The sequence below is a fragment of the Balaenoptera ricei genome, chromosome 15 (genome assembly GCF_028023285.1).
Source record: "Balaenoptera ricei isolate mBalRic1 chromosome 15, mBalRic1.hap2, whole genome shotgun sequence".
Lineage (NCBI taxonomy): Eukaryota > Metazoa > Chordata > Mammalia > Artiodactyla > Balaenopteridae > Balaenoptera > Balaenoptera ricei.
The window spans coordinates 87,628,583-87,646,785 of NC_082653.1; the positions used below are offsets into that span (position 1 = coordinate 87,628,583).

The 18,203-nt window shown below is 44.2% G+C and overlaps 1 protein-coding gene and 1 pseudogene across 1 annotated transcript in view; both read left to right on the forward strand.

The window, feature by feature from the left end:
* Positions 1-18,203, forward strand: part of GNA12 (G protein subunit alpha 12) — a 124,614-nt gene that overhangs the window by 50,042 nt on the left and 56,369 nt on the right. The window contains exon 2 of the mRNA XM_059895866.1: positions 572-787. Within this exon, the coding sequence (XP_059751849.1) occupies positions 572-787 (216 nt within the window). The remainder of the gene's footprint in view (positions 1-571; positions 788-18,203) is intronic.
* On the forward strand, positions 12,801-14,277 carry LOC132348818 (lupus La protein homolog; annotated as a pseudogene).

Here is an 18,203-nt window from a genome sequence, read left to right on the forward strand (position 1 = left end):
ACAGTTTCTCATCATCACAAATCTAGAACGTGATCCCCCAGCTCCTGTTTCCACTGGGCGGGCCGCTTGCCTTGTGTCCATTTCGGTCTCCTCCCGCCTCGTGACTGCCTGTGTGTTTGCATTCCCACTCCTTTTAAGTGGGATGAGCAGTGTATCCTCTGGTGTGGAGGAGCTGCCAGATTTCAGTGACGACGGCAGCTGTAGTACTACCATTGTAGTTGTCTTAAAACACTGTCCCTTTCACTGACGTGGTTCACGCTTCGTTTTCAAATGTCACTTTGCTGGGTTTGTTGCTGCTTCTTCCCCATTCAATTTTCTGCCTTCCGGGACCTTTTCAAATGAGTGACAGCAAAGGGCAGGCCTGTGATGTGATCTGTGTGTCCGTCTGTCTTAATAGTTACATTCCTGGGAGCAAGACATTCATGCCAGGACAAAACAAACCAAGAGACAAATCCTGGCTGCAGCTTGTGAGTTTCCTGCTGTATGACGATTAATGCCCACAGCGAGGTTCTCTGTTGTGATTTAGCCTTTGCAGCACAATGAAATCCTTTTGATTTCTTTTCTTTCCTAGGGCTCAAGGGTTCTGGTTGATGCACGAGACAAGCTTGGTATTCCTTGGCAGTGTTCTGAAAATGAGAAGCACGGGATGTTCCTCATGGCCTTTGAGAACAAAGCAGGGCTGCCCGTGGAGCCTGCCACCTTTCAGCTGTACGTACCTGCTCTGAGCGCGCTCTGGAGGGATTCTGGCATCAGGGAAGCTTTCAGCCGGAGGAGCGAGTTTCAACTGGTGAGTGAGCCCTCTGTCTGGACTACACGACTGTGTTCTTGACCTGTGGTAGAATTTCCTTTAAAAACTGTAAAAGTACAGGCAAGGTGTAAGTTGCTCTAAACCCTGATATTTAAGAACGGAAACACATAACAGAGGCTAATTAAGCCATCTAAATGGTTTGAGAGGAACAAAATTAATTCACTCAGGCTAGATAAATGTTTCTGTTCAAGGAATATGAAGGATTCTTAAAATAGTCAAGATTGGTGTAACTCAAGGAGCTCACATTTTCTAGATCTTGTTCATAGCAGGAAATTAATGCGTCCTTAAGAGAACTTTCCAGCTGTGAAGTATGGGTCCTGCCTGGCAAATCATGAATGTTTTCAGATCTATGCCTGGGAAGCTAATCTGAACCCTTCTAAGTTGTTCCCTGAGGATTCTTTCCTTTTATTTTAAGGTCTGAAAGTTTCACAAAGCCTAATCATCTTTGTCACTTAGCTTCATTTAGGATGAGTCTTTAAACAGAAAATTTGGGGTGTTTAGCCTGTTTGCATTCTGGTTTTTTCCTGAGTATCCTTCAACATTAACTGTATATGAAGGTGAGTATCATATTTCTCCTATAACTAGAAGAGATGTGCCCGGCTGATATAAATGCACCCCCTGGAGTGTCCAGAAATCGCACTGACCTTCACATCCCTTTGCCCTTGAGAAACAGGTTCCCAAGTTTTAAGTCACCGGTCCCTTGCCTTTCGTTATGATGTTGCCATACTATGTATTTATTTTTTAAAAAGAGTCTTGAGTTTTCCCTATTTTCAAACTTTACATGAATGGTTTCATCCTGTATGTATTCTTCCGTGACTTGCATTTTTCACCCAGTATTTTGAAATTTATTCATGCGGCGCATGTGGCTGTGGTCCTTTCATGTTCGCCGCTGTCTGCTATCCTATTGTGTGGGCATACTCGGATGCATCCGTTCTCTCGTGCATATACTTTGGAATCGTTTTCCGTGTTTTGCTATTACAAACAAATCTGCTGCGCTCTCTCCCGTGCGCCCCCAGATGCACGTGTTCAGGGGTCTCCAGGACATATACCAAGCAGGGGAATTGGCCAGTTGTAGGGCATATATGCCTCCAAATAGACACGATATGTCAAGTTATTTTCCAGAGTGATTATACCAGTTGTGCTTCTGCCGGCAGCGCAGAGCTCCTGTTGCTCTCATCCTGGCCAGTCTTTCGTGTTATCAGACTTCAAAAATTTTTAAGAATCTCCTTTTAGCCGAAGGAGCCAAAGTGCACTATATTTTTATAGTATCTCCTTAGGGTTTAATTGACGTTTCCTAGACGTATTGGCTGTATGTGTTTCCTCTTCTGGGAAATGCCTAGTCCTGTCATTTGCCAGTTTTTTACTAATGAGTTACGTGTAGTTTTCTCATTTATTTCCGGGGTTCTGCACAGTCTGCCTGATAATCCTCAGTTCAGCTTCCATGAGCTCTTCACCTGATCTCCCCTGATGCTCACGGCTTACACAGTCGTAGCACGCTCGTCAAAAGCGGGAAACTGACGTTGGTACGGTACTGTTAATTAACCCGTAGACCTCATTCAGGTTTAACCGCTTTTCCTCTAAAAGCCCTTCTTACAAGGCAGGATCGGGCTCGGGACCCCACCCTGCATTTCGTCCTTGTTTCTCCTGAGTCTGCTGTCAGTGACAGCCCCTCGGTCTCTCCTGGGTTTTCATGACTGTGACACATTGAAAGAGCACCGGTCAGTCATTTTGTAGAATGTCCCTATTTGGGTTTGTCTGGTGTTTTCTCATCATTAGAATGAGATGATGCGTTTTTTGGCAAGAAAGCCACTGAAGTGATGTGTCTGCCCAGAGCATCCTGTCAGGGGTACCTGCTCTTTATACATCCAGTTCCTGGCGATGTGAGCCTTGGTTACTTGGTTAGCAGGGTATTTGCCAGGTTTCTCCACTATAAAGTTTCTACTGTTCTCTGTAACATAAATATTTGGGGGAGATACTTTGCAACTATGCAAATATCCTGTTTCTCTTCAAGCTTTTGCCCACTAATTTTACTGTCCATCGGTGGACCTGAAGGATGACATTTTTATAACTGTTTCATTTTCACATTCATTCTCAAGTTAAGTTTAAAAATTAAAGTGAAAGAGTCAGATGAACTAGAAGACAGATTTGCCATAAAAAGGAAATTTTAATCTTCTAAAGGGCAGGAATATCAGAAACAGCGAGGGAATACACAATATCTAAGTGTGAAATTGGGGTTTAAGTCTTCCCTTCCCCCTCTGCCCCAATAAACTCACATGGTCTGGGGAAGAAGATTCTAGTCTCTTCAGAGCTTGGATGGAAGTTGCTGTTATCAATTGAGAATTTACCAAAGAAGGAAATGTAAACATCCTGAGCTGAATATTTGCAAGTAGTGTTTAACAGCGTGGTGGGGTGGTTTTGTCAGACTTTTATGTTCACCGTCCTCGATTGGGTGCAGTGTTTTGGAGCAGGAAGGGCCCTCCTGGCTGGTACATGGAGCCCTTGTCTCGCTACAGATGGGGAAATAAACCCAAAAGGTCATGGCTTCCCAAGGCCCTATCTTTTTTTTTTTTTTTTAACCGTGGCATGCAGGAATCTTTGTTCCCTGACCAGGCATTGAACCCGTGCCCCCTACAGTGGAATGGCAGAGTCTTAACCACTGGGCCACCAGAGAAGTCCCCAGGGCCCTGTCTTCTCAGCAGTCACTATGAGGAACTCGGGCCTAAAAGGCCCGTCTGCTTATTTCTTTCTATAGTCACTTATTAGTTAAGCATTTATGGGGCACCTACTGTGTGCGAGGCACTGTGCAGTATGCTGGGGACATGGCAGGGAATAAGACCGAAGATGAGCCTGTCTCCAGAGAGCCTTTGCTCTGGACCTGAACCTGGCGAGTGATTGGGGGAGGTTGGCTCCAGGTGGGTCCGTCATCCCATCGTTTTGATCTTGTGCTTCAAACAGCCCGACTTTGTGAGGGTGTGGTTACCTGACAAGTGTTCTCATGTTGTGTGCTTTTGAACTGCGATGACCGAAAGCAAATATGAAGCTGCTGATTTTGTTTATTGGAGGGTAAGTATGTGAGTGTCTGTTATTCTGATGTTTCGTACTTTTCTATATTTTTATTTAAAAAAATTATAGAGCATCTTATTAACTCGATGGACAGTAGGCCCTTAATAGTCTTTATGTCAAGATAGACAGTTGCAACCTAAGCGTCTTAACACGGTGTGGTCAGTTTTCTCTTCGGATCCTTTGCTTAGTGTCAGAAACCTTTCCAGGGTGATGTTTCAGCAACTAGTTTTGTTACCTTCCTTCCCTCCCCAGGTGACAGAACTCTTAGAGCCTTTGACGGTCTCTCAGTGGAGACCCAGCCGCCGTGAGACCTGCTGTCAGCCAGGTGTTAGACGCTGCCTGTTTCCTCTGCTCCCTTGGTTTTCCTTGCCATTCCAGGCAGAGGCAGAAACAAAAAGGGGAAGAAGAAAGGCAGTGTCTGGTGACTGCTTTGTGAGGGCCTTTCCTCCTCAGAGGGGACTCTCCCTGTCCTGAAAAGGAGAAACCTTGCCCTTCTCACAAGTCACCTGTTCCTGCGTAGTCACTGATGTCAACTGCCATTTAGACACAGGATTCGATAGCACTTCTCTGGCTTCATAAAAAAGAAAGGAAGATAACCTTGCTATGTTAGACCTAATCTTTTAAAACACATTTGAGGAAGACGTAGTAGAACACTAAAAGGGAAGTTTTTGTCATAAGTCACATAAATATGGTCTACTTACATGCCCTTTCTCCAGTAAGAGAATTTCGAACTTTTAAACACATCTGGCAAATTATCATTAACTAATATGCTTATGATACAGCACATGGGTAGTATTTCCATGATCTGCTTTTGGTTACGTACACCTTTTAATGTGGGGTCTAGTTCTGGAACGGTGCAGCAGGCGGGCCAGTGGTCTTCTGTGTGTATGTAACTCCTGCACTGATAGTGACTGAGAATGTGTACGTCGTGGTCCTCCTTGCCGGGCGGTGTGGTGGGCGCTCTTTCAGGGAGCCTTTCAGTGTGCCGGCCACTCTGCCGAGGTCAAGTGCAGTTTCCTCAAAGAGCTGGTAAGACAGATATCCAAGCAAACAATTGCAATAAAGTGTGCTAAGAAGTATAACTGAGGAACATCCAGCTACATTAGGCATAAAGGAAGAAGGTAGGCAGTCCCACCTGGCAGGAGGAGTGGGGAGATTTTTTGGAGGAGATCTTCTCAAGGGGAGGTAGGAACGAACCGGGGCCACGGTTGGGAGGGAGGTGGCAGGGGAGCCTCGCCAGGGAGCTGCAGAGCCCCGCGCCGCCCGAGCAGCGCTGCTGCGCCAGGAGAGGCCGCCCCGGCCGGTCGGCAGGCTTTGGTGTGCAGGGAACAGCTCTCCCACTCCAACTGCCTTCACGATAAGGGACTCGGTTGGCTAAGTGCGGGGCTGGGGGTGAGGCGGGAGCTTTACGTGTGGTTTGCGCTGCTTCTCCGCGCTTTTCGTGCCTCTGCCCCTCCTCTGTGCCAGGTCAGTTCTGGCCTGGCTGCCCCTGAGCAAGGCCTCGGCAGTGCCCGCCGCCTCCCGGAGCACAGGGGTCCCGTGCAGGGAGACGCTGTCCAGGGCTGCTGAGGCCTGGGTGAGTCTCCACCCCTCACCTTCCTGCCGCGGGCACGTGGTCTGCAGGCGGCACAGCGGGGGTGGGGGGTTGACCACGCGGGCCACGCCGAGCAGCTGGGAGTCACCTGTAAGCAGAGGGGCCAGTGAGGTGTGTAAAGAGAGAGGAGCGGACCCGATTGCCAGTGCTTCCAGAAACCACTGGCGGTAGCACGTAGGATGGGCTGAAGGGGGCAGACTGGAGGCGAAGGCTGTGGGGGGCTCCTGTAGAAGTCCGGTTAAGGGACTGTGAACTTGAACCTGGGCAGGAGGGGTTCCCTTAGCCTTAGGCCTTAGTCTTAGGATTTATCGCTCCCGGTTCTTTGCACAACTCTTTGCTTGTTATCTAGTTAATCATCCTCTTCATCATCGTCGTGCCCTCCAAACATGCCGTGTGAGCAGGGAAAATCAGTAGGTACAGAGCTGCTGGGATAAATGGAACCAGTTTTTGCTTTTCGCAACTGTACTCTTGAAATTGCAGCCCAGCAGCTGCATTTAACAACTTACTGTTCCTATGGGTTCGGTGTGTCTTTTCTTAGAGGATTGGACAGTTACGGGGGAGTTTGGTACCTCTGCTCGAGTCCTCACCTAACTTCCTCTTGTCCGATTATGAGCCTGGCATTTGCTTGTTCAGAAGTTTGGGGGACTTTCCACAGATGAATGTTCAGCACACATGGAGAGTACAGTTTGTTCTCTCCTCAGATGCTTTTTGCTTCACACTTGGATATTAAAAAAAGTTCACTGTATTGTGAATCGTCTTTTACTTCCTTCTAGTTCCTATTTCGAAGTGGCAGGGCCTTGTGCTTTCTTGAAAATGTCTTCATCCTCTTGGCTTTGGAAGATGGAGCTGGAGACTCAGTTCAGAGGAGGGAGTTTATGTTGATGGCACAGTGTTTCTTGATTTCTGGAAGTCAAGTGATTCTGCTAATTACAGAGGTTTCTTTTTCCTGTAGTGTTTAGAAGAATTGAGTCTTTGTAACATTACCAGAGATGGCTGAATTGCTAGAAAAGGCTCACTCTAAGGCTGAATTTTAGATGTAGAGGAGAGACCCATCACGGTTGTGTGTGTGTGTATGCCGCTGCGTTAGAACCAATTGGGTGTGAGGTTTTAAGAGGCAAATTACCCTGCGGCGAAGTGAGTAACGTGCTGACTATAAGAAGAATCGCCGGAATTACCCGCCTAGTTCCTAACATAAAATCCACGTGTTGTGCTCAACTTTTGTGATGTCTGGGGCTTCGGAATTACTCCGGGTTTATTGCCTCAGCTCACAGAGGCAAGGTCCACACTGTCAGCACGGCCTGTGGTCTTTGCCCACCCCTCACCCGATGGATGTGCTTTTTAAGGGCTGGAGAACCATGGTTTACAAGTTCTCAGGCTTGGAATGCTTCTTTGGTGAAACTCTGGGGTAAAGTAGTGCCCAGAATTCTCCTTTGCATTCCTGAAACAAACAGCAGCTTGTGCTGTGTGGTGGTTACATCTTTTTAGAAAAAAAAAAGAATGAGCCAATCACTTTCCAGAAAGGCCTGACACCACAGGTTAATGTTCCTTTGGAAACTTGCCTGTGCTTTTGCTAGTATTATTTTAATTGGGTTTCAAAATTCTTTCCCTGAGCTTGCTTAGTAAGGAAGCTTTTGAGGCGCTAGAGGGCGGGGCTAAATGGAAGAGGAGGTGATTTGCAGCCACAGTAACTTTTTGTAACTTTCTTCGAGGCCACATGAAACAAAGTGACATATAGTGACAGGCAGTTTGGGGCATTTTCTGTGCCCAGTCCCCTGTCCTTCTAGGAAAGGAATCTACTCTGTAATGGCTTGGTGGTTACTTTCAGCCCCTTGGGGAACAGTGTCATGGTAGCTGGTTGACTAAGAATAAGTCCTGAAGTAGCAGCATGTTTGGCGAGTGACAGATGACACCCGTGGACTATTTGGGGGTAGCAGTGCTGTGAGAGTCTAGAGGTCTCTCTGCCAGTCTTGAGTGTTTCCCAGGTCCACCCCTTGTTCGTTGTAATCCTTTTGCTTCTTCCTCTTTTCTCTGCTATTAAGATATCCTGTCTCTTGATTTTTTAAAATACCGTAATCCACGGTTTAGATCAGAGGGAGACAAGGGAACCCCCAGAAAGTGTGATAGGGACGGTGCCTTCAGCCCCAGGTTTTCCTGTGGTACAGTCTGGAACATTTCAAAGAGACTTTCTACTTCGAAACGCCAGTGGTCCCCTGCTGTTTGTGGCAGGTGGGAAGATTCCTGGGTGTCTGTACTTTTTCCGTGAAGCTGGGTTTCATGTGATGGGAAACCCCAAACAGCAGTGACTCTTCCTTTTCCCTGTCACATGAAAGAAGGGGTAGCCGGGTGGGTCTCTGTCCAGACCCTTCCCCGTGTCCTACTCCGTGGCCCCTGTCCTCAGACTTGGCCACCAGCCTGCGTCCCAGCCAGACAGGAGGGGGCGGAGGGGGCGGAAGGAGAGTCCAGCCTCTGCCTTTCAGGGCGGCTTCATGCAGGTGCCGTCCAGGACGCCCGCCTCGCCCTCGCCCCCGCCGGCTGCAACTTGGTCCTGCAGCCTCTGCCAGAGCCCTTTTTGGACCTTTTTGCCTCTGAGATGATGGGGGAGGGGGGCGGTGATGGGGGGCTGCTGGTGCTTAGTGTGGACCCCAGGGAAGGCGGGGTCGGGCGTGCTATTCTCGCAGCGTTACATTCGGGCTAACTGCGAAATCTCGCAGCTGTGCTTACCGTCTTGTGTGTCTTTTTTAGCTTCATGGAATTCATTCATTCAGCAAATATTCGTGGAGCAGCCGCCCCGTGTCAGGCACTCTTATCAATCCTGGGAAATAGTAGCGAACAAACAAACAAAAAAATCCCGGCCCATGTGGAGCTGACTTTCTGACAAGAGGAGACAGACAGTAAATAAATTAGTAATAGACGTGTGTGTGCACGCGCACGTGCATTATGTGTATTAGTGTGTGCACGCATGCACGAGCATACATGTTGTGTGATTAGAGAAAAGTGAAGCGGGGAACTGGGTAGAGAGTGTGGAGAGGAGCCTCGATGGAGAAACAGGGTGGTCACGGGGAGTTTCCGTAGCGATTCTTGGGCCTCCCCACCTTTTGTTTTCCCTTCCATCGTGGTGGCCGAGCTGGGAATGTGGCCACAGGGCCAGGCTGCATGTCCTGCTCTCCCTGGTTGGGTGCAGCCGTGGAACCAAGGTCTGAGACTGGCCCTCAAAATGACCGGACAGTCCGTCCCGGCCTCTCTCCTCCTTCCCGCTAGCCGTCCAGTGTCGAGAACGTGGGCAGTGGGCAGGCAGCACAAACCTAAGAGGAAGCAACACACACCATGTGGCCGAGGCACCCCAGCCCACGTTTGTTGAAGCCTCCGTGTTTTGGCTCGTTGCCCTAACTGATGGAGCTCCCGAGTGGCGTTTGAGAACTCTCTGAAGGAGACGGGAAGGCAAGCCCGGGGGGAAGAGGGAAGTGTGTTCTAGCCCAGAAGAGTAACAAGTGCAAAGGCCCTGGGGTGGGGGCAAGTGTTGTGTCCCAGAGCAAGCAGATGGGGGTGGGGGGGGGGGTCTGCAGAGCAGAGGGGCCGCTGGAAGGACTTGGGCTTTGGGCAGAGGAGTGATACGGTTTGATTTACGTTTTACTCGGATCACTTTGGCAGCTGAATGGATAAAAGAAACAGGGAGGCCCTTTGGAGGCTTTTGCCATAATCTAGGTGGCAGGTGACGGCGGCTGAACTGAGTGTGATGGTGCCGGGGGCGATGAGGAGTGGTTGGGTCTGAGTATCTGAGACCCGGAGAGGATTGCGTAGGTCATCTAGTGTCGCTGCCCGTCCAGCTTAGGGATTCTCTCGGCATCAGGCCTGACGGTCGATACTGAGCCCGGTATTTTATCTTTCAAATTTCGGACGCTGGTGGAGAGTCCATTCCTCTTCTTTGTGGTGGCTCCCAGGCTGCTCCACGCATCTGGAACAGCCCCAGGGCGCAAAGCACGTGCCGCCACACCCACCACACCCGCGCCCATCCGAACGTGTCTGCGCCTCATTCTCGGGGTCCGTGCTCTCCGCCAGGACACACATTTCAGACTGTATGACCCAGTCTCTCTGCGAAGATCAATTGGCCTTCATTTCCTCACGTCTTACCATTAGGAATGCCAAGAGGAAAGATCTTGAGCTGAGGAAGGCCGAGTGAAAGCAGCTTAGAGACCCCACCCTCCGCCAGGTGGCGTCAGTCCCCGTGTGTGCGGGGTGGCGGCGAGGTGCGTTCTGAAGTCTCCAGGTAGTATTTGGTTAGGGTTTAGTTAGTGAAAACTGAAGCCAGCAAATGGTACCAGTTTACACTCCTACCAGCTGTACCTTCTGGAATGGTGTATGAGAGCATTTTCCTCCAATCCCTCAGTCATACTAGTTTTATTCTTCTTATATTTTTACCAGCCTGATAAGTGAAAATTCCCATGATTTTTAGTTCTTTTCATGTGTTTATTAGCCATTTATATTTATTCTTTTGTGTGTTGCTATTGATACCCTTTGCTTCTTTTTTTCTGTTGGGAATAAGCACCACTAGGTGCTCATTTTTTCTAACACGTTTTGTTTTTAACTTTTTATTTTGAAATAATTATAGATTCACGGGAAGTCTAAAAGATAGTACAAAGAGGTTCCCTCACATCCTTCACCCAATTTCCCCTAATGGTCAAGTTACATCTTACGTGAGTACAGTCTGATATGAAAACCATGAACCGGACATCGGTACCCTGTGCATGTGTGGTTCTCTGTCATGTTATCACATGGGATTGGTGTAACCACCACTTTGATCAAGATAAGAACTGCCCTGTCCCCACAGAGGTGGCCCTCCCGCTGACCCGTTATAGTCACCCTGCCCTTCTCCCTCCCGCATCCCTCACCCCGGCAACCACTTATTTGTTCTCCATCTCTAACATTCTGTCATTTGGGGAATATTGTGCAAATGGAATCAGATAGAATGTGACCTTTCGAGGCTGACGTTTGTCACTCATAATGCCGTTGAGATAGATACACCCAGGTTGTTGCAGTATCAATAGAATATCTTTTCTGAGCCATATTCCATGGTGTGGAGGTGCCACAGTTTTTTATCTAATTATAGTCAGATACACAGACATACACACATATATATACACATACAGCTAGATATACACATACATACATATATTTGAAGAATGCATCATTTTTTTCTGACGTCAGAAATGTCAGAAGTTAGTGAATAATTTCTAGAGAAAATGGAATTATCGGCAATTAGTTTCTTAGTTTGGGTTTGATACCGTGTATGTGTGTGTGAGTTTTTAACCTTTCAAACTAAATTAACTTTGCTAGTGTGGTCCATAGGGGAGAAGCTCAGTCTTCCTAAAACTTACTGTTAAGGTCGGAGGGACTTGAGAAACCCTCTAAGCAAATCCTGTTTGATACTGAGACAGTTTGCAGCCTGGGAGTTGAAGAAATGTGCCTGAAGTGGCAAAGCTGATGAGCGGCCCAGCCAAGATTAGGGCACAGGAACCTTGACTAGCTCTTGCTGGAGGCATGTTCAGGCCTTGGACCCAGCTCTGCAGAGGGCGGCACTCTTAGTTTGCCTCTGGAGTGGCTCTTGCCTGAGGACGCAGAAGCAGGAAGCGGAGGTATTTGCTATTCTTGGATCATGTGCTGGTGAGAAACAAGTGTTCCTGCTTGTGATGCTGGCCTTTCCCCTCCATTTCATTAATCACAAAGAGTATTATATACTTATAGACCTCAAAAAAGCTATTCCTTAAAAAAAAAAAAAAAATGAAATGTTATGCATTTTAACATAGATCTTTGTGAAAAATGTTGCTGTAAACCTTTACCTCTGGAGGGTTTGTAAGCCAGTGACATAATGGCCCAGGGTGGAAATGTGATATATAGTAGAATCAATAATGGAATATGTTGCATGATAACAAGGCCAGAAACCCCAAAGAAAAAGAATAATGGATTTGACTAAGTAAACATTTTTAACTGTTGTATGGGAAAAGTCAGCATAAAGAAAGGTAAAAGATGACAAATTAGAAAAAAAATCCGCAACATAAAACAAAGGTGTTTTCTGTATGTTAAGAGAGGGTATAAAACAGCTGCAGCCTGCAGGAGAGAGCTCTTGTAAGTGTATAAAAGAAGACTGAGTGAAAGAAGAAGTAGGATTACCAGCCTTGCTACTAACTATGGAAATGCAAATTAAAGCAGTAATGAGATAATCTTTGTCGGTTAGATTGATGGTGATTAATAATGACCTGGGCTGATTGGGGTCATAGGAAATAGGTCCTGCATACACATAGGTGGCAGGAGTATAATGTGGTTCAGTTTCTTAGTTTGTGTCAAAACATAAAGTGCTATATCCTCTGGAGGTAGTTCAACTTCCAAGGAATTTATCCTAAAGCCATAATTATAAGATTTCCGGCTTCTAATTACAGTGGAATAGTTATCTAGAGACTTCTGCTGAAAATAATTTAAAATGCTAGATAAAATGTTAAAAATAACTTTATGAAAGCAGCTAAGCGCTGACAAGTTTATAAAGTATGACCAGGCCAAACCCTAAGAGAGAGTTGAACCTCGAGAGATAAGCGGACCCCTAGCAGTGGTTTTTTCCTGAGAGAGCTGGTGATCTAAATCATGAACCTGAGCTATGATGTTCGACAGACTTTTCAGGGACTCAAAAAGAGGTAGAAACTTAAGATCATCAAAGTTGAGGAATTGGTAGGAGACTCTTCCATAATAAGCTGGGACCTCAGAGGGTGAGGATGAACCAAAAGGAAACCCACAAAAGGGGGAGAGAAGAGAGCTTTGCTTGGCTGCTGAGCCAGGGCAGGGAGGAGGGAAGAGGCAAAGAAAACCCACCTGTAGCCTGGCTCCTCAGGGGACTTGCCACCCAGAGCTACAAGAGCAGTCCAAGAACCCCAGTGCTCTGAATTTAGGTTAAAGTGACACCAAACAGGTAGTGTGCCCAAGTAGCAAATGGAAACCGTCTCTGGAAAAGACAGTCGAGTCCTAAACCTTGGAGATTCCCCACAAATGATGTTTTTGAGGACAGAGGGCATCACAGAGATAGCCAGAGTCACAAGGAGACAGGGCACAGTGCCTAGAATCAGAGGAAAGAACAGACAGCAGAAATGGACCCACAGTCTTCAGGTATTAGACTTATCAGACACAGATTTTAAAACAACTATACTTTATAGCCATGTAAAGTTGTACATATAAAGTATGTGCATAAACAACTATTCTTTCTACATATATAACTTTATATGTATATAAAGAAATAAAAGTTAGAAAATATCTTCAGGGAGCAACTCCAGGTGGCTAAAAAGAAGAAGATAGCCAGAATGGCAAAAAATGGTGATAATGAAAAAATGGCTGCTCTGGAGGCCAAAATCTGTCATCAAATCGAGTATTCTTTTGGTGACTTCAATTTGCCACGCGACAAATTTTTAAAGGAACAGATCAAACTGGATGAAGGCGGGGTACCTTTGGAGATAATGATAAAATTTAATAGGTTAAACCGTCTAACAACAGACTTTAATGTAATAGTAGAAGCATTGAGCAAATCAAAGGCGGAACTCATGGAAATAAGTGAAGATAAAACTAAAATTAGAAGATCTCCAAGCAAACCCCTCCCTGAAGTGACTGATGAGTATAAAAATGATGTAAAAAACAGATCTGTTTATATTAAAGGCTTCCCAATTGATGCAACCCTTGATGACATAAAAGAATGGTTGGAAGATAAAGATCAGGTACTAAATATTCAGATGAGAAGAACATTGCACAAAGCATTTAAGGGATCAATATTTGCTGTATTTGATACCATTGAATCTGCTAAGAAGTTTCTCGAGACCCCTGGCCAGAAGTACAAAGACACAGACCTGCTAATACTTTTCAAGGAAGATTACTTTGCAAAAAAAAATGAAGAAAGAAAGCAAAATAAAATCGAAGCTAAATTACGAGCTAAACAAGAGCAAGAAGAAAAACAAAAGTTAGCAGAAAATGCTGAAATGAAATCTCTAGAAGAAAAGATTGGCTGCTTGCTGAAATTCTCGGGGGACTTAGATGATCAGACGTGTAGAGAAGATTTGCATATCCTTTTCTCAAATCATGGTGAAATAAAATGGATAGACTTTGTCACAGGAGCCAAAGAGGGAATAATTCTGTTTAAAGAAAAAGCTAAGGAAGCACTAGATAAAGCAAAAGACGCAAATAATGGTAACCTACAATTAAGGAACAAAGAGGTCACCTGGGAAGTACTAGAAGGAGATGTGGAAAAAGAAGCATTGAAAAAAATAATAGAAGATCAACAAGAATCCCTAAACAAATGGAAGTCAAAAGGTCGCAGATTTAAAGGAAAAGGAAAGGGAAATAAAGCTACCCAGATTGGGTCTGCTAAAGGAAAAGTACAGTTTCAGGGCAAGAAAACTAAATTTGATAGTGATGATGAACATGATGAAAATGGTGCATCTAGACCAGTAAAAAGAGCAAGAGAAGAAACAGACAAGAAGAACCTGCATCAAAACAACAGAAAACAGAAAATGGTGCTGGAGACCAGTAATTTAGTAAACATTTTTTATTCATTTTAATTAGATTTTAAGCTGCTTTTGTCTTTGGAGGCTTTTAAAAAGAAAACCGAATTAGGTCCACTTCAATGTCCACCTGTAAGAAAGGAAAATTTTGTTGTTGTTTAACTTGTCTTTTTTTGTTGTTGTTATTGTTATCAAAATGAGTATTTTTTTATGTATAATTCTGTTTGTGTTCTTTCAGATTATTCAAATATCAAAAGAAACATTCTTCCACTAAATTGCCTTTGTAATATGAGAATGTATTAGTACAAAGTAATAAAATGTATACTGCATAAAAATAAAAAAAGAAAAAAAAGAAAATATCTTCAGGAAAAACTGGAAACTTACTAAAAGTGCTGTAACGTATTTTGAAAAAACAAACCAGAACTTCTAGAATTGAAAAATACAAAAACCAAAAGTAAAAACTTGGTAGTTTGTACCCCATAAAAGAGAGTATTAATAAAGTAGAAGAAATATTGGAAGAAAGTATCAAGAATGTAGAACAGAGAGACAAAAACAGGGAAAAGATAAAAGGTAGGTTGAGAGGTATTGAGGATGAAGTGAGAAGGTCTAGTATACATTTAAGCAGGACTTACAGAAGGAAGACCAGGGCAGGGGCAGTACTGGAACAGGTAACGGCTGACAGAGTGTATCAAATCACAGGGTCAAGAATCCCAGTGAATCCCAAGCAAGATTAGTTATTTAAAAAGGCTATAACTAGATAAATCATAACGAAACTGCAGAAAACCAAAGACAGAGGAAAATCTTAAAAGTAGCTACAGAAAAAGGTAGAGATGAACTTTCAGTGAGTGACGGTATGACAGCTTTCTTCCCCAAGGCTGCAACAGAAGCCAGAAAGAGTAAACGATACTTTGAGGTGGTGCCTGTGAGAGAATGTAACTCCTAATCTAGAATTCTGTAAAATTGAGGGCACAAAAGGGACATCTTCAGACAAAGTTGATCATCAGCAAATCCTCCCTAAAGGAATCATAGGGGCTACACTGGAAGCAAGAAGAAAGGGATTCCAGGTGGAGGGTTTGAAACATAAGAAAGAATGGAGACTAATTTGCCTGGTATTTTTTCTTTTGTTGGTCATGCTTTTGGTGTCAGATCCAAGATCAGGAAGCTTTACCCCTGTGTTTCCTTCTTATATTTAGGTTGTTCGACTACATTGTGGTTGTCTATCCATTCTGGGTGAATGTTTGTATATGGAGTGAGGTAGGGGTCCAGTCTCCTTGTCTTGCACATGGACATCCGCTGTTCCAGCACCAGTTTTCGAACATCTGTTCTTTCCCCATCAAGCGGTCTTGGCACCCTTGACGAAAATCAATTGGTCATACATGTCTGGGTTCATTTCTGGATTCTCAGTTCTATTCCATTGGTCTATGTATCTGTCCTTATGCCAGTAACACACTATTTTGATTACTGTAGTTTTGTAGTAAGTTTTGAAATCCGGAAGTGTGAGTCCTTCAGCTTTGTTTTATTTTTCTCATTGTGGTTTTGGTTTGCATTCCCGTGAGGATGCATGATGTCACACCACTTTGGAAGAAGAATAAAGTGGGAGAGACTTGCTCTTCATGGAGGTCAGCAAACTACTGCCTGAAGGCGAACTTTCTTTTGGCTTATTTTTGTTTGAACCCCTAGTTTAAAAAAAAATTTTTTTTTTACATTTGAAGAAGAAGAATATGCAGTAAAGATGACTGTATGTGGTCCCCATAACCTAAAACATTTACCATCTGGATCTTTACAGAAAAAGTTTGCTATCCCCTTCTCTAATAGATACTGAGATTTATTTTTTAAAACAATTTAATAACCAATATAGTGGAGGTATTGGAACAGAATAAGGTGAGCAAATTGGTGGAACCACATAGAGAACAGTGAAAATGGATCCCTATACACACAGCCGATTTCAAATGGCTTAGAGACCTAAATATGAAAAGCGAAACTATGTATCTTTTAGGAGGTGATATAGAAGCATCTTCATGATCTTGGGGGTGGGGAAGAGTCGAAGTCATTAAAACTGCAAATGCAGAAGGAAAAGATTAATACTTTGACTACCATCAAATTAAGAACTTCTGTTCATCCAGAGAACATGTTCACCGTCTATAACCTGCAAAGGAAACGTGTCCAGAATGTTTAAAGAACCTCCATAAACCTGCAAGAAATAGGCAATTCAATAGAAAAATGGATTCAAGGCTTGAAAGGCATTTCTGAGAAGAGGAAATAATATTATACGCTCACCAGATTTCAGAAACTAAGACATTTGACAGTTCCAGGAATTGGCAAGGATGTGGAGTAACAGGAACTCTCATATTGAATACATCCTGGTGCTGGGGCAGGTGGGGAGGGTGGTATAGATTGGGGCCCTCAATTTAGAAAACAGATTGGTATTGTTCACTAAAGCGTAAGATATGTATTCCTTGTGGCTGGATAGTCCCACTCCTAGGAACACATAAAGGCAGGTATGCAAATGTTCATAGCAGCATTATTCATAATTGGAAACAATCCAAATGTCCCTCAAGAGTAAGATGGTAAATACACTGTTTTTTATTCCTGAGTACTGCAGAGAACGTGGGCAAAGGACAGCTCCCCTCAACAGACGTGTGGCATTGAACTAAAGAAGGCAGACACGGAAGAATACCCATTGCGCGCGTGCACTTTCATTCCATGAAACGTACATACACACAGCATGATTACCTTAAAAATGCAGCCACAGTGCTGAGGAACATGTGCTTATGGGACAAAACTACAAGGGAGAAATGACAGGTTAAGAAACAGTATCACCAGCATCAGCACAGGAGTCAGAGAGCATATCACGAGGGCATTTCTGGGGTGCTGGTAATGGTCCGCTCCTGACCCTGGTGGGTGGGTTGCTGTTTTATCAGTTCGATTGTGCATTTTTCTTTTATGCACTTTTCTTATATGATGCCATAATTTATAATAATAATGATAAGAATTTGAAAGGGAAAATATAATTAGATGAATATGCAGAAATTATTTGTGAACAGTGTTGATTGTATTGCTTATAAAAGCAAAAGCAGAAAGGAAATGATCTAAATACCGTCCAGTAGGGGTTGGCTGACTAAATTAGAATACTAATACGTGACAGAATGCTATACAGCTATTAGAAAACCTAGAAGAGAACTGTGTGTTGGCATAGAAAGAAGTCCCTGAAAAATCAAGTGGGAAAAGCAGATTAAAAATCAGTTATATATATAGGAGAGTCCTGTCTCTGTTTAGAAAGTGAAAAAAAAGTGTGTGTGTGTGTGTGTTGTATATATATATATATATATATATATATATATATATATATATATATATATATATATACACACACACACACACACATACAACACACACACACACACAAATGCATAGAAAATCAAAAGCTGGAGAAAACATATCCACTGAACCATCTCAGTTGTTATCTTCCTTTTTTATTTTATATATGTTTAAAATTACAAAAACATGTATTTTAAAAATTACCTAAAAATTTTAATTGTGATAGAAATATGTATTATTTTTGTAATCAGAAAAGGCCATGGAAACATTTTTAAATGAATTATAAAAATTAATGTCTGCAGAAAACAATTTTATAAATCTTATCGTTTCTGAAAGAAATCTTAGGGTTTAAATAATTCTGGTTAGCTATAATGTACTATTAATCTGAAAGTTTCGAAGGATGGTGGCGTCAACCTCCTTCCCACCTCCTTTTACCAGATTTCAACAAATTTAGTCAACCTCAGCAAGTGCTCAGTGAGCTGGAGGAATGGGAAGAGCCCCGGCCTCACTCACCACTTTTGCTCCATATTTTTGGAGCTTCAGCTCCGTGATCAAAGAGGGCAGCGGTGCCTTCCTTTTAGGTCGACTCTGAGAGGTGTGGTAGCACCGGGCACCATGCCTGGGGTGCAGCGTTTGTTTAATTATCCAGGTCACAGATGCGGAGTTTCTCCTGTGCTCCCTGCAGCCGTGGGCTGCAGAAGGAGTACCTCGCCCCTTCCCCTCACCCAGAGCCGGGGTCCAGGCACCTGCAGAGGGCACCTGCCTCATGCAGAGGGTGGAGAAACCCATGTGAGCGGGAATCATCGGTCGGCGTGGTGGAGGAAACCAGACCTTAACTTGGGTGGGGTTCTGTTGAAAGATGGAATTCTCAAAGGAAGCTGGGAGGGAGGAGGGC